Source organism: Coenobita brevimanus, chromosome 92 (assembly GCF_032717465.1).
Source record: "Coenobita brevimanus isolate Jiangsu-jjx chromosome 92, ASM3271746v2, whole genome shotgun sequence".
Lineage (NCBI taxonomy): Eukaryota > Metazoa > Arthropoda > Malacostraca > Decapoda > Coenobitidae > Coenobita > Coenobita brevimanus.
In genome coordinates, this window is record NC_137045.1 from 23,393,348 (window position 1) to 23,408,368 (window position 15,021).

Below are 15,021 nucleotides of genomic sequence, written 5' to 3' on the forward strand. Positions count from 1 at the left end.
AAGAACAGAGGCAAGTTCTGGGGAACACTTTTTCAAAACAATTGGCAGGATTCCGTCTGGGCCTGGAGCTTTATTGGTAGGTAAATTGTCTAGGATGGATTTCACGTACCTTGTCTGTATCTTAAGTGGAACAATGTTGGGAGAGGCAAGTTCTAGTGTTGGGACATTCTGGCTGGCTTCCTCTAAGGTAGAATTTCTGGCAAATGTACAGGCAAAGATATCTGCTTTCCCACGCAGGTCATTTGTAATGTAGTCATCTGGGGATTTTAGTGGGGGAATGGATGATGACTTGTTAAAGTTATTACTGAAAGAATTGAGAGTTGACCAGAATATTCTATTGTCATTAGGGTTGTTAAGTAGTTTTGATGCTTGGTTTTGGAGAAAGTTTGATTTAGGAAGATTTATTACAACTTTTGCATGGTTTCTAGCAAGTTTAAATTGAGAGAGTGATTCAGATGTTTTTGATTTCAAGTAATAGCTATATGCTGAAGACTTTTGGGCTGTTGCTCTGGCACAGTTGCCATCAAACCATTTAGGAGAGTTCAATCTTTTAGTGAATTGTTGACTTGGTATGAATAAATCCATACCTGCTAGTATTAAATCGCAAATGTAGGACTGGGTAGAACTGACATCACTAGAGAAGAAAGACTGCCATGGAATGTCAGGAAGATAATTTCTAAATTCATCCCAGTTTGGCCAAAGTGCCATCGGGTCACCCTGACAGGTTCAGAATGGGGAGGTTTGGGGGGGCTAAGTAATGAGGCTTTGATGAGATTGTGGTCAGAGGATCCAAGTGGAGACAATACCTCTATCCTGTACTGATCTGAATTATTTGTCAGAAACAGATCCAAAAGATGGGCATTATGGTTAGGATTATCTGGTATTCTGGTTGGTTGCTCTACTAGTTGCGTGAGATTAAACAATTCTGCAAACAGCTCGCACTCTAGACCAGCATTGTCAGTCCTGGCAGAATGCAATAACCAAACAAAGGTAAAAGTGTTTACATAGGCAGGGTGTAAGCACAGAAGCACAGTTCTTGAGGATAACAGGAGGGACCCCATCAAACTCGTAAGTCTTGTTAGTACTGAGGTCAGTGATGGCAGAAAATACATCAACTGAATAAATTTTAATGTCAGCCATAAGGAAGTAAGAGGGGGGAAAATGACTGAGGCACAGCACTGGAATCGTCTATGGTGGAATAGAAGGATTTGCTGCAGTAGGGCTGTTCTACAGGTACAGTACGGAGCTGTAAAGAACAGTACACCATGCAGGGATCCAGAACCCCCTTATGGTAGACCAAGCCTTGCCAGGTCAGACTAAGGTCCTTCCCCTCAGTGAGGTGAATGGAAATATAAAGAGGTCTTCTCCTAGACTGATGCCACAGCTGCTCCACTCAGGATGAACAGTGCCACCAGATGGAAGCCCTTCATCAATGACACAATTCTAGTACAGAACGCCCTCAATTTTACAACGAGGATGCAATTGAAAAAAATCTATCACATTACAATTTATCATATCTCAAGACAATTATAACATGGATTCAATGGGATATGTTTTGGCCAAGGAACACTCACCCCAACAAAGTCTAAAAGGAAGTTTCCAACTCGCCTACATTGGTTATGTCACTTCATTTGCTGCTTACGGCCAAGAATAAGTCTAAAAACAAGAGTCTAACTCAGCTAAACTGGTAGTCATTTCACTTCACTGCACTTCACTTAATGCTTGAACTCTACACCACACTATCGTTTCATCACTGACATTTACAAATATGACAGTGATGAGTTCAAAGGCTATCTTGGGACAAAACAAACAACTGTACGAGGTTCCACCCAAAAGTTCCTGTAATTTGAAAGCAGAGTAGAAACTGCTTGTTGTACGGTGTGTGGATGCTAGGTGGCAGTGTATGCACCTTTTGTTTGTTAGTGTGTCAGGTGGCGTTGTGCAGGGTGGATGAGTTTTGCTGCATGTGTGTGCTTTTTGATAATTGTGTTTGGGTTAGTCTGCAAATTTTGTGATCTTAAAAATGATGGATGTGAAAGAGCATTGTATGTGAATCAAGTTTTGTGTGAAACTTAGGAAGAACAAGGCAGAAACTCATAAAATGTTAAAATAAGCATTTGGTGACAATGCTTTGGGCATTAGACAAACCTATGACTGATTTAAGCATTTTAAAAACGGACAAACGTCAACAGATGACCATGCAAGTTCTGGTCACCCTTCCATCATGTCAACTTCTGACAGTGTGGCCAAAGTTCATGCAACCATCCTTGAAGATCGCAGGAGGCCAATCCATGATGTTTGTGACACTGACAGCCTATCGTACACAACTTGCCACTGCATTTGGTCTGGCGAACTTGACATAGAGAAATTGCTGCCAAGTTTGCCCAGAGACTCCTGGCTGACAAGCACACACAGCATTACATGGAGATCTGCACGGAGTTCAAGGAAATGCCCAGAAACAACCCTAACTTCCTCTTAAGTGTCATTACTGGTGATGAAAGTTGGGTTTACAAGTACAACCCAGAAACCAAACAATAATCATCACAGTGGAAGAGCCCATCTTCACCCTGACCAAAGAAGGTGTGTTGGGTCAAGAGCAATGTGAAGTCAATACTCATCGCTTTCTTCAACATGGAGGGTATTATTCATATGGAATTTGTTCCTCGAGGGCAGATCATCAATGTAAAGTTCCACTGAAGAGTTATGAGCTGGCTCCGGGAGGACGTGAGGAGAAAACGTCAACAAGTGGCACAGAAACAAGTGGGTGCTTCACCATGAAAATGCACCTATGCACACAGCCCTTGTTGTTCAGCAGCTTTTGGCATAAAAAAACATGTCGGTTGTCCCCCACCCCCTGTATCCACCAGATTTGGTCCCCTGTGACTGCTTCCTCTTTCCAAAAATGAAAATCAAGCTGAAAGGACTAAGATTTCACACCACTGAGGTGATGCAGGAGGAACTGCAGTAGATCCTGAACAAGCTGATGCTCAAGGACTTCCAGAACGCGTTCTGATCGTGGGAGACACGCTGGGATCGATACTTGCACGCCCAAGGAGACTACTCTGAAGGGGACTTAAGTAATTAGAACCTGACTTTAAGTTCTTTCTTTCTTTAGTCAAATTTCTGAAAATTTGGGGTAGCACTTCGTAAGCGTGCATGCTGGTGATTGTACTTGTATAAGCAATAATAGCAATCATACATTAGCCAGTGAGGTTCTGTATTGGATACAGTATTAACCTCTAAATGATGGGTGTCCGCATATGCTGTCCAAGGGTACTAGAGCCAAAAAGATGGGTGTCTGCATATGCTGTACTGCCCAACCCACATATCCCTACCATCACACCCACACACCACCCCCCAACTTCCCCAACCCCATCCCCCGCCCCGACCCCCCTTGCCGCCCCCACCATCCCATCCCCAAACCCCCATAGCACCCCTAATTCCCTCCACAGCCCCCCAACCCTCCCCACTGCCTCCTACCACCCCTAACCCCCATCCACCCACCACCCCCAACCTCCTCATCCCAACCCACCACCACCCACCCTTCACACCCTCATCACCCACCCCCATACCCCCACTATCCCCCAATCCCCTCAACCCCCCCCACACTCCCCCACAATCCTCCCACCACCCCCACCACCTATCTGCTACCTACAACCCTCACAGGCCCCCAACCCCTACCCACTAGCCCCTCTCCCACTCCACTCCCAAACCCCCATCCCCCAAATCACCCCCACCCCCAAAACCACCCCACTCCTCCAACCTCACCTCCTACCCACTCCCACCCCCCACTTCCCACCCCTCACCCATTGCCCCCCACCCCCACCCACCACCTCTCCAAACCACCCAGCCTACACCCCCAGACTCCCCACAACCCCCCCACCCATTCCACCCACCACCTCTCCAAACCACCCATACACCCCCAGACTCCCCACAACCCCCCCACCCATTCCACCCACCACCACCACCCCCTACAAACCCTCCACCACACTGCACTCGCCGATCATACCCGTCCTGAGTGTATGTCAAAACATTCTGCTGCCCATCTTTTAGGGGTTAATAACTTTATAAAGCAAAAATCTATCTATCTATCTATTTAACTACAGCCAGACACCATAATCCTGTACAAGGTGCCCGTTTGACTTTGAGTTTGCTGTTTTACAGGGAGGGGCACTAACCCTCTGCCAACCCTTTTGCTGACTAGGGAACACATATGGGTTGGTTACATAGTTACCACCCGACATTGTAAATTGTTTCCTGGTTTACAGGAAACCATTAGGTTTGACACTCAATGTAATGCCACCTGAAAAGGAAAGAAGAGTAAAACAAAGTGACAGGAAAGAAGGGAGATATGGGCAGAAAGAAGGGCAGACACTGAAAAAGAAAGATAAAGATGAAGGAAGAAGTAGTGCTATTGTACATAGAAAATGCAATGTACAGTAAGACCTCGATATAACGGACTTCAACAGACCGGAATCCGCTTTTATCAGAATCAAGGAGCTACCGGATTAAATTCCTATATATCGGAAAAAGTCCGATAATGCCAGAAGCACTCCGGACTACCCGACCACTTCAGCTGCGTTCACCACAATAAGGTAAACAAAAGTCATGTCTATCAGTGTACAGTACAGTATTATTATATATATTATACCATTTGATTATTGTACTGAAGGAATAATACACTACATTACTACAGTGGTAGTGAGAACAATTTAAAAACTGTTGGTGCCATCCGGAGTAATGTCTGGAAAAAGTCCAGGTTAGGAGGGGGAAGTCTGGATGTCGCTTTTATTGGAAATTCACTTTTTTCGGAATAGTTTTGGCCCCAATTAGTCCGTTATAGTGAGGTCTTACTGTATATCAAAAAAACAATATAAACTTTTTTGTCATTGTATAAGCCAACCATTGCATACTGGTTCACTGTATGTAGAGATCTGATGTATTCAAATGCTGCTGATGCCAGATTCTCCTACTCAGCTGAGGGAGTCACAGAAGCCTGAAAGCGTTAACAGTCACTTTCAAGGTCAAAGACTTATTAATACAATACCATACCTTTATTAGTGAATACTTTCTGTGATGTAAAGTCCACAGCAAGGCCTAGGGGGAATGTTTCATCAGTGATGGACATGATGTGGATCTCAGCACAGCCACCTTCCTCTATCTCATACTCACACCAGCCCTCCCCTGCTCCTGCCTCTATCTTTCCTAACACTGCCACCTGGATGGCTCGTGATGACAGCAAGCACAGCAGTGACCTGGAAATGCATACCCATAAAATATATCTCCATTAATATCACAAACTAAAATCCGAAAATGAGGTAAGGGAAAAACCAATACTGCCCCAATAATCCCTGTGGGCTTCAGGGTGAAAAGGAAGAGGGTGGTATGAATTATGGATACCCCACCCTCTACTCCCACCCCTAGTAAAGCAAAGAAAACCCTGAACCTGCATTTTGTGCCTGTCCAGGGCCCCTCAAAAAGCAGGTCCGTATGGCTGTGTGGAATGTGAAAAGTTTGAAAGATGAATAAAAGTGTGGAAGTAGTTAATGTGTTCAAAGATACAAGGCATGCTCTGATGGAAAGGTGTATAAAAAAAAAAAAAAAAAAAAGAAACGAAAAAAAAAAAAAAGAAAAAAAAAAAAAAAGTATGAAAGGGACGGTATGAGATATGTAAGGTTAGTGCTGCGTACGTATGCAAGACCAAAGTAAAGTACTTGCTTTGTTGATGAATGGTGAACAGATAAGAGCAATAAAAATATCACTGGTAAAGAATCAATGATGATGATGATGATGATGACGATGACGATGATGATGATGATGACAGTAAAATGGTGAAAGTGGCACTGATCACTGCATATGCACTTACGATGACTGAGGTGAGGTGAAAGATATGTTTGGGAACCAACTTAGATGTAGTGAAAGAATTGATTCCCATCAGTGCTATGATGGGATATCTGAATGGGAGAGCTGACACTGGCCCATTTTCAACGACTGTTTTTTTTTTCTTCTTCTTTCTTTTTATGCATTAATCTCTGGGCAGAGGTTTAACAGCCCATTCTCTGAGGCCCAGAGTCCTTCTGTGTGCATATACCTTGTATGCCACCATTTCATAAACATCCACAGTCAAGACTGAAAATATGTTTGGGCTGTCTCAGACTGGTGCATTGGTATTATCTATCTATCTATGGCCAGATGCCATAATCTCGTATGGGTGTGGCCATTTGTCTTTGAGTTATTTGTTTTACGGAGAAGAACATTTACCTTCCACCAACCCACTTTGTGAAACACAGAGAACACATATACAGTATATGGTTATATGGTTACCATCTAGCACTGTAAATGGCTTCCTGGCTTACAGGAAACCATGATGCTTGTCATCCATCCATCCATCATCCAATCCTACACTGCCCCATGAGGAGCGTAAGAGCCCGGTGCTAGACAAGTTGATCCTGACATTTAAGATGAGAGTGACCAGCCTCACTTATCCCTGAGTGCCATTATGTGAGCAATAACCCCAACCATCCCTTGGATATAAACCTTCACCAGCTAAATCCGATTGGAGTCCTGCAATTACCCACTATACCACAGGCACCATAATTTGGTTATATGGTTACCACCCAATGTAGTGAATGGTTTCCTGGTGAACAGGAAACCATATAGCTTGTCACTCAGTGTAGAGTCACCCATAGGCAGAAGGAACGGGAAAGAATGAAGGAAAGAAAGACAAAAGAGGGAGTGTAAAGTCACCTGTAGGCAGAAGGACGAGGAATGCGTGAAGTAAAGAAAGACATAAGACGAAGGAAGAAAAAGAGGAAGGAGAAGAAAGGGAAGACACCTAAGAGCAGCACTACATCGAGTAAGTGATTATGCTTGTCACTCAATGTACACCCACATGAAAAGGAAACAGGAGTAATAAAAAGTGACTGGAAAGATGGGAGAAATAGGAAGAAAGGAGGGCAGACACAGAAAAAGCATGATAATGGCAAAGGGAGAAGTAGGCAGCACTACATCAAATGAGTGCTGCCTAATTCATATGTTTATGAAATGTCAATGGATCTTGTAGGATACCAGTAAAGTCTGTTTTAATGAAACGATTAATCTAACTGAGTTCTGCCCTAACCGGAGATAAAATTCATGTTACTACAGACATCAGATGACCTCTCTAACCATTCAGTCACCACCTTCCTTGGGTGTAATGTTTTAACAGATTGTTATGGAGTGCTAGGGGAAAACAATAATGAATGACAACTGAAGAACATGCATCAAGAAAGACAGGTGTGTATTAGTCAATCAAACACAAGAAGCACTCAATCATGTGCAGCATAGACATATAATGACAGTGTTGAATGGTGCCTGATTCACTGGCACGACGAATCAAGGCAAGAGAGATGCTTGGGAATGTTGCTGCCACGAGGGTGATGAGAGAATGGTACAGACAACTATCTGATCATATGGTTGTGGTATGCAAGACAGATCCAAGAGAAGCATAGTGAATAAAGGAGGAGAGATATACTCTGTGAGAAAGAGTGAAAGTGGAGAAGCTGCAAAACAAATCAGCAGCATATGAAGACCCTACCAGTACCAACTAACAGTAGTAGACGAGTTAGGACCACTGAACTGGGAACAAATGAAATTGGAAAAACTTGTGAAGTGTAAGAGAGGGTTGTTTGGTTATGAATATTAAAACTGCATGTGTGGTACAATGGTAGCAATTAGTATGAAAGGTACATGTTAGTGGGATGTGGAGGCTGAAAGACGAGTTGAAGAACTGAGAAAGAAATGGATAGACTGGATGCAAGAAGGGATTCAAAGGAAAGGAGAGAATACTGTGACAATAATGTCTGGAAAGAAAAATTCAGATAAATTACTCTAAAAAAAGGAAACCACAGTCCAGTAGATTCTCAAATTTCATATACTTAAGTTTGGACAACTTGATTTTTGACAACCATCAAAGATCTACCAAGCTGCAAAATTCAACTACAAATAGTGATTTTCGACGAATCAAGGCTAGAGTTTGGGATTTGAAACCTGTCTAGGGCTGCTTGGTTTCTGTCTGCAAACAGAGTCAGGCTACAATGAACCAAAAAATTACAGCTGCCCATAAAAAATGTAGACACAGTTGCAGTAAAAGATCATTTGAGGAAAGCATCATGGCCATTAATTGTGTTGAACTGGCTATATACAGTACACCTGTGAGGTACAATGGCTCTTTTTCTGTGATGATTCAGATTCATTATAAAAGTTAGGAACTGATTCATCTTACATTCTTACATATTCATATTTACATCAAAATTTTGCCATTCCATATTAATTATGTAAAGATAGAAATATAACCTGAGTTGCATCACTAATAGCATGTACTGCATCAGCTATTCACATTGTCAAGGGAGTAGTCACACATGGGTTACGGATGCAAGCAGTGATGCTAATGCCCTGTCCAAACAACACCCGCATAGCAGCATTGTTTATTGCACACTATACAGTATCATTAAAAATTAGTGATTGACAGACACTGAGTGAATGGTTGTGCAGCTACCAGCTGTGTGCATTTTGCATATCCTTTCAGTCAGAAATTAAGATGCCTCAGTCCTGATCTAGCCTGTGCTAAAACAACATGTGATAAACAGTGTCATATATCACACACTTCATTATTTACAAGTAATATAACATTGAAAACAAGTGTAGTAAAGACGCTGAGTGAATGATTGTGCATGTAACAGCTATGTGCATTCATTCTTTTATGAACGATAGGACACAAACTACGACATACGATTACTTTTAGGAGGAAAAAAGAAAAAAAAAAAACTACTGTACCTAACCCACGTTTTACTGAACATAACTATGCCAGGTGATGTGCCAAAATAAAAGAAGATAATGCACAATAACTATAAATTATGAGACAAAGATGCAACCACACACATCAGTGATCAGACACTGACAAAAGCAGCAGCTGGGGATGCTGGTATGCTCCAGCTGATGGACTTCCCCCCCCCCCTACATGATTTCATGATTACGTTGTTACAAAGAATCCAGTGCCAAGTAATAATTCATTAGGTAATACTGGTACTGTATACTGAAAAAGAGGTAGTGGAAATGATAAGCTATAATTTTTGTTGTACTGTTTCCATGTTCAAAGAAAAGAGTAAGAAGTGAAAATTAAACAGAAAAATGTCATTATTATATTTGTTTGTGTTGTCACTGATCACCCTTAGAACCAACTTATTTTCCTTCATAGGAAGTCCATTTACATATGGACAATTTAAATTTTGTGAGGTTTTTACAGTAGTAAATGGTGTCTAAATTTGAGAATCTACTATACTACATTTTCAAAATAAGTACAGTAGGGGACCAGGTTTCGCGCCTTATAGAGACCGTGAAAAGTGCTGCCAAAGTTGATTCCACCAAACTTGGGGCACTGACCTTATGGGAAATAAAGCTAATAGGAATTGGGCTCATAAGAAAACTCCCCCCATCTTGTGTATTTCCTACTTTAACCCATTGCATTCAGCATATACTCCCGCCAACCCTTTTCCCAGCCATGCATTCCTGAGAAAATCATCTATTTTTAAACCTTCATATCTCACCTAATACTTAATAAAAAATAACTAACTGTCATAATACTCACCAATCCTTCCACTTCAAGCTGATGGCCTCATATTGTTCGTGAATACTAGCCCTCCACAATAATAACAATTCCAGAAGACTGAAATCCACCACAAAAGCCATTTCCATGTACGCCTCCACGTCACCCTGTCCCCCGCCATTTCACTGCCCTGCTCCCAGCTCACACCCCCCTCTCTCATATACCTCTCCACTCCACCCCTCCATCTCATCCTTGGCCTCCCCCTCCCTCTCCCCACCTCCACTTAACTCACATACACTCTCCTCATAAGTCTCTCACTCTCCACATGGCCAAACCACCTCAATGTGTTTCTCCTAACGCTTCCTATCGCATATACATCCACACCACAACACTCCTTCACAACCTCATTTGTCAGTCTGTCTCTCCATGTGACTCCACAGGCTCCTATCAAATAACTCATTTCCACTGCACTCACTCTTGACTTCTGTCCCTCCAACAACATCCAAATTTCACTTCCATACATTAGAGTTGGTATCACAATACTGTCATGTAGAAACTTTTTCACTTCCCTGTTTCTTATCACTGCTTTCAAGGAACCAGCAAGCTTTCTTCCTTGTTGTACCCCTTCAAGCATTTCACCTTCCAAACTTCCATCCTTACTCATCAAACTACCCAAGTACTTAAATGCACTCATATTTTCCATTTCCTCCTCATTCAACCTCACTGTATATTCACTGACGTCACTTCTCTCAAAGACCATAACTTTACTCTTCCCTGCATTTAATTTTAGCTTCCATTTCTTACACACTCCCAAACTCATCCACCAAGCCTTGCAGCCCCCCTTCGTCTTCACTTAACAACACAATATTATCTTCAAACAACAGTACAGGTAGATTCCAAACACTGCCCTCTCTCATTAGGGTCACTCCAACATCCACTACCCTACCTTGTATCTCTTTTATAACCCCATCCATATACAGATTGAACAACCATGGAGACATGACACATCCCTGTTTCAATCCAACCTTCAAAGAGAAAAATTCACTCAGTTCACTATTCACAGGCGCTGCAGCCTTACCACCCTCATATACTTCACAGAATTCAACAACTTCCCATCTACTCCATATATTCTTAATACTTTCCACAATCCTCGTCTACCCACCCTATCCTATGATTTCTCCATGTCCATGAAGGCCACATATAGCTTCTTTCCCTTCTCTAGAAAATTCTCCACTAAAGATCTAAGAATGAATATCTGATCTACACAACCTCTTCCCTTCCTAAAACCTCCCTGTTCTTCTCCAACTAATTCCTCCATTATTTCCCTAACTCTGTCAATAAGTATCCTACCATATAATTTTCCTATTACACTAAGAAGACAAATGCCCCTATGATTACCACACACTTCTTTTTCCCCTTTTATTTTGGACAAGGGAATAATTATACCTGACTTCCAATCCTCCGGGACTCTATCTTCCTCCCAGGCCAATCTGCACATCTTCGACATCCATTCTACTACTACCTCTCATTCAAGCTTCAGCATTTCACCACACACTCCATCAATTCCTGGGGCTTTCCCCATTTTGACTTTCTTCATTGCTTCCACAACTTCCATCCTACTGATTTCTTCCTCTCTTCTCACATCCCTCCATCTCCCAGCCATTTCCCAGCCACTTAAACTTCCATTACTTTCATTCTCTATGTTCAACAATTCCTTAAAGTGTTCTTTCCATCTGCTCACTTTTTCTTCCATCTCCACTAGTAATCTACCATTTTTATCTTTCACTCCCCAACTAACTTCCTCTCTTCACCTCTTTCCAGAACATTTTCTTACATTCCCTCCACTTTACACTCAAATTTCTTCCAAATTCCTTATCCACTCTTCTTACTCTCTCTTACTAATCTTTTCACCTCTCTCTTCCTCTCTACATATAGCTCTCTCTTCCGTCTCTCAACTTCTTCCACGCCCGTTTCTCATCCACTCACTATGTGCTTTGTTCTTTTCTGCCACAGCCTGTCTCACCTCTTCATTCCATCATGCTGTTCCTTGCTCCCTCTTTCACCTTCTCTTCACCCCATACACCACCACACAATGCTGCACAGATTTCTTCTGTGAATATCTTGTACACACCTTCCACATACCCAATCTGCTCCAATCCATATTTACCCAATCGCTCCTCCATTTCTCTCTTATATTCTGCCTTTTTCTCATCCTCTTGTAACCTTTCCACTATCCTTGCATATACTACTTCCTCCTGTCCTTCCCTTCCTCTATTTCTCCATTTCACTTGGACCCTGATTCTCACCACCACCAAGTGATGGTCAGAAAGTCCACTCCCCCATCCTCTATAGGCTCTTGCATCCATTACACATTTTCGCATCCTTTCATCCACACACACATAATCAATCATTGCCTTCCGTTCATTCAGTTCACCACCCACCCTTCTCATCACTCGCCAAGTATACTGATGGATCATTTTGTGCCTGAAGAGGGTACTGGCTATCACCAACCCCCTCCCACCACAAATGTCCACTAAAGCACTGCCATTCTCATCTATCTCAGCAGGCACACTCCACTCACCAACCACTCCATCCATGTTCACATTCCCTACTTTACCATTCATAATGCCAATCAAAAACACTCTCACATTCCTTTCAAACTTTTCCATGTACACTTCCACTTTTGTCCAGAACGCTTCTCTCACTCTGCTTGCACGATCTGGCATTGGTTCATAAACGCACACAATTGCCTACATTTGTAGTCCAACTTTCAATCTAACCCAAACAATCCTTGAGCCAACTGATCCTTACTCTCCTGTATTCTCCTTCCATCTGTCACTCACAACAATACACACTCCTTCTTTTTCTCTCTCATTCTCACCTATGCCTGCACATATACCCCATCCATACTCCCATTCTCTCACACCCTCACCTCTCCATTACCTTAAGACAACACATTCACTTCCATCTATAATTTATTTACCTAGCTCTCTATCTGATATTCACCTTGGCATATCCAAGGCAGAATTATGTTCTGATTTTGAAAATAGGGCTACATTTCTCTTGTACTATCCTTAGAGCTATCACTTACCATACAATGGTATAGCAACTGAGAGACAGCAGTGTTACAAAGGCATAACAATGGATGTTTAAATGTTTTCACTATATCTGATATGTTTCAATGTGAATGACTGTTTTTAGTACATTGTGAACAGTTAAAAATGCTTTGTTAGTTTTTGATGTTGCGAGACAAATGGCACTGTCAGTGATGGAGTGTTATTGTTATTGAGAGAAGAGGATAGAGATACCTGTACCATTGCATGCCTTGTTCTCAACATCCTTGCCATATTGAATTTCATTCGTAAAACATTTTAATTTGTTTTATGTTTAGCGTGTATATACAAGTGCTACATTTATTTCATTATTATTATTATTATCATTTTTATTGTGGAGATATTCAAAGGTTAGTGAGAGTGCATAATTGATGATGGCAACTATTCTCCCTACGTTTCAAGTGGGGTTGGTGGAGGATTAGTGCCCCTCCCTGTAAAACAATTAACTCTGAGCCCTTGGCCACCCCGTTTGGGATACATGGCATCTGGCAATGAATGAATGAATGAATGAACAATGTAGTGTTCAGGAGCATGTTTGCTGATCAGAAAAGCATCGTGTCGTATTTCATTTGGTGTGTTTAAGAATTTTTTTTCAGTTTAGGAAGTGAATGTGCTGTCTGTAGGTAATAAGACATCAGGAGCAAGTTACAGTAGTCTCATATCACACTGAGTTGAGATCGAATGTGGGGAAAATACCGTAACACCAGAGGTGCAGGGCACGAATCTGACTAGTACTTATAGGGTAAATAAAATGCTGTAAATGTTCCTTGTAACTGATGATTGCAATATACAGTACATGTAGGCATTCAATTTGGAGATAAAGTGTATTCCTTCTTTTAATGGCCTAAGGTATACCGCGACATACGATACCCCAGCTTAACGAAGGGGGTAGAAATCCCACCATAGGGTAGGAGCGTTAGTATCCGATCACTGTATTAGTGTCCAATCACTTTCAATTTTTCTTGAATAAAAACTGCTACTAGAAAAACTACAAAGATATGTTATCTGGTAGACCACCAAAATGTAGAGGAATGAAAGCTAAATGTTATGTGAAAAAATGAAGTAAATGGGATAGATAGTTTAGCTTCTACCATACTCGAACGATAAGATGTTGTCTATTTTCTCCCGATTCTTACCGAAGTCCGTAAGAATACTGTAGTACATTTTTCATAAATTCTAAAATTATATTTCCTTACATTTTCTATTTACTTTTATGATATCATGTTGTTGTGGAATGTTGGAATAACACTAGGATAATCAAAATACTTGTTTAAATTGCACATTGTCCTAGCAAGAACAGGTGATCGGAAACTAAAGCTAAAATCCTCTGTGTTAGAATTCGATCACAAAATATTATTCTTCCAAAATGATTGAATTCAGGCGACATGACGTCATTTTTAAGTTTACATGTGTTACTGGGTTCATAATATTCCTGGTGTCTACACTTTCTTATATACTGTGCTGTGTTAGTATCCGATCAGTGAACAACCACAGTGGTCAATCAGTCGACCACAGTGGTCAATCAGCCGACCACAGTGGTCAATCAGCCGACCACAGTGGTCAATCAGCCGACCACAGTGGTCAATCAGCCGACCACAGTGGTCAATCAGCCGACCACAGTGGTCAATCAGCCGACCACAGTGGTCAATCAGTCGACCATAGTGGTCAATCAGACGACCACACTGGTCAATCAGTCGACCACACTGGTCAATCAGTCGACCACAGTGATAGATAAGGTGATGACTATGGTAAATGAGTTAAATTTATTAAGACCACTATTTCTGCAAAAATTTTAATATATTATGAACAAGGGAGGGTTACGTGTGTTGGCCTATACAGAAACCGCTGACATCCTGTACACTGCGCATTCCCTGCGCACCCCCCCACCCCCCCCATCGCACGCTCAGTTTCATGAAGTTCACTTGGCTAAAGATCTCAAGGACTTACAAATAATATTGTATGGGTTGCCCCCAAACTCAACTCACTTCATGCAACCACTTGACGTCTCAATGTTTGGTCCCTTGAAAAAGGCTTGGAGGAGAGCAGCTGCAGATTGGCAAGAGGATCACCCTGATGAAACACTTAACCAGACTTACTTTGCTCCAGTCTTTCTCTCTATGTATAAGACAGCTTGCAAGAAGGAAAGCATTGTTAATGGTTTCTGGAAATGTGGACTTCATCCATTTGATCCTGAGGCTCCTGACTATTCAAAGATCACAACTGAAGCAGTAAAGGCTTGCTCTACAGTACTATTTGATGGAATTGATCAAGGTGGTATAGTAGAGAAAGGGACACAGACTGATTTTCTGACTCATGTGCATACTG

General features: G+C 41.8%; 1 protein-coding gene across 1 annotated transcript in view; it reads right to left on the reverse strand.

Moving 5' to 3' along the window:
- The window catches only part of LOC145412164 (uncharacterized), a 446,682-nt gene that overhangs the window by 317,665 nt on the left and 113,996 nt on the right, over positions 1-15,021 (reverse strand). Inside the window, exon 7 of the mRNA XM_080282099.1 lies at positions 5,053-5,255. Coding sequence (XP_080138225.1) covers positions 5,053-5,255 — 203 coding nt within the window. The remainder of the gene's footprint in view (positions 1-5,052; positions 5,256-15,021) is intronic.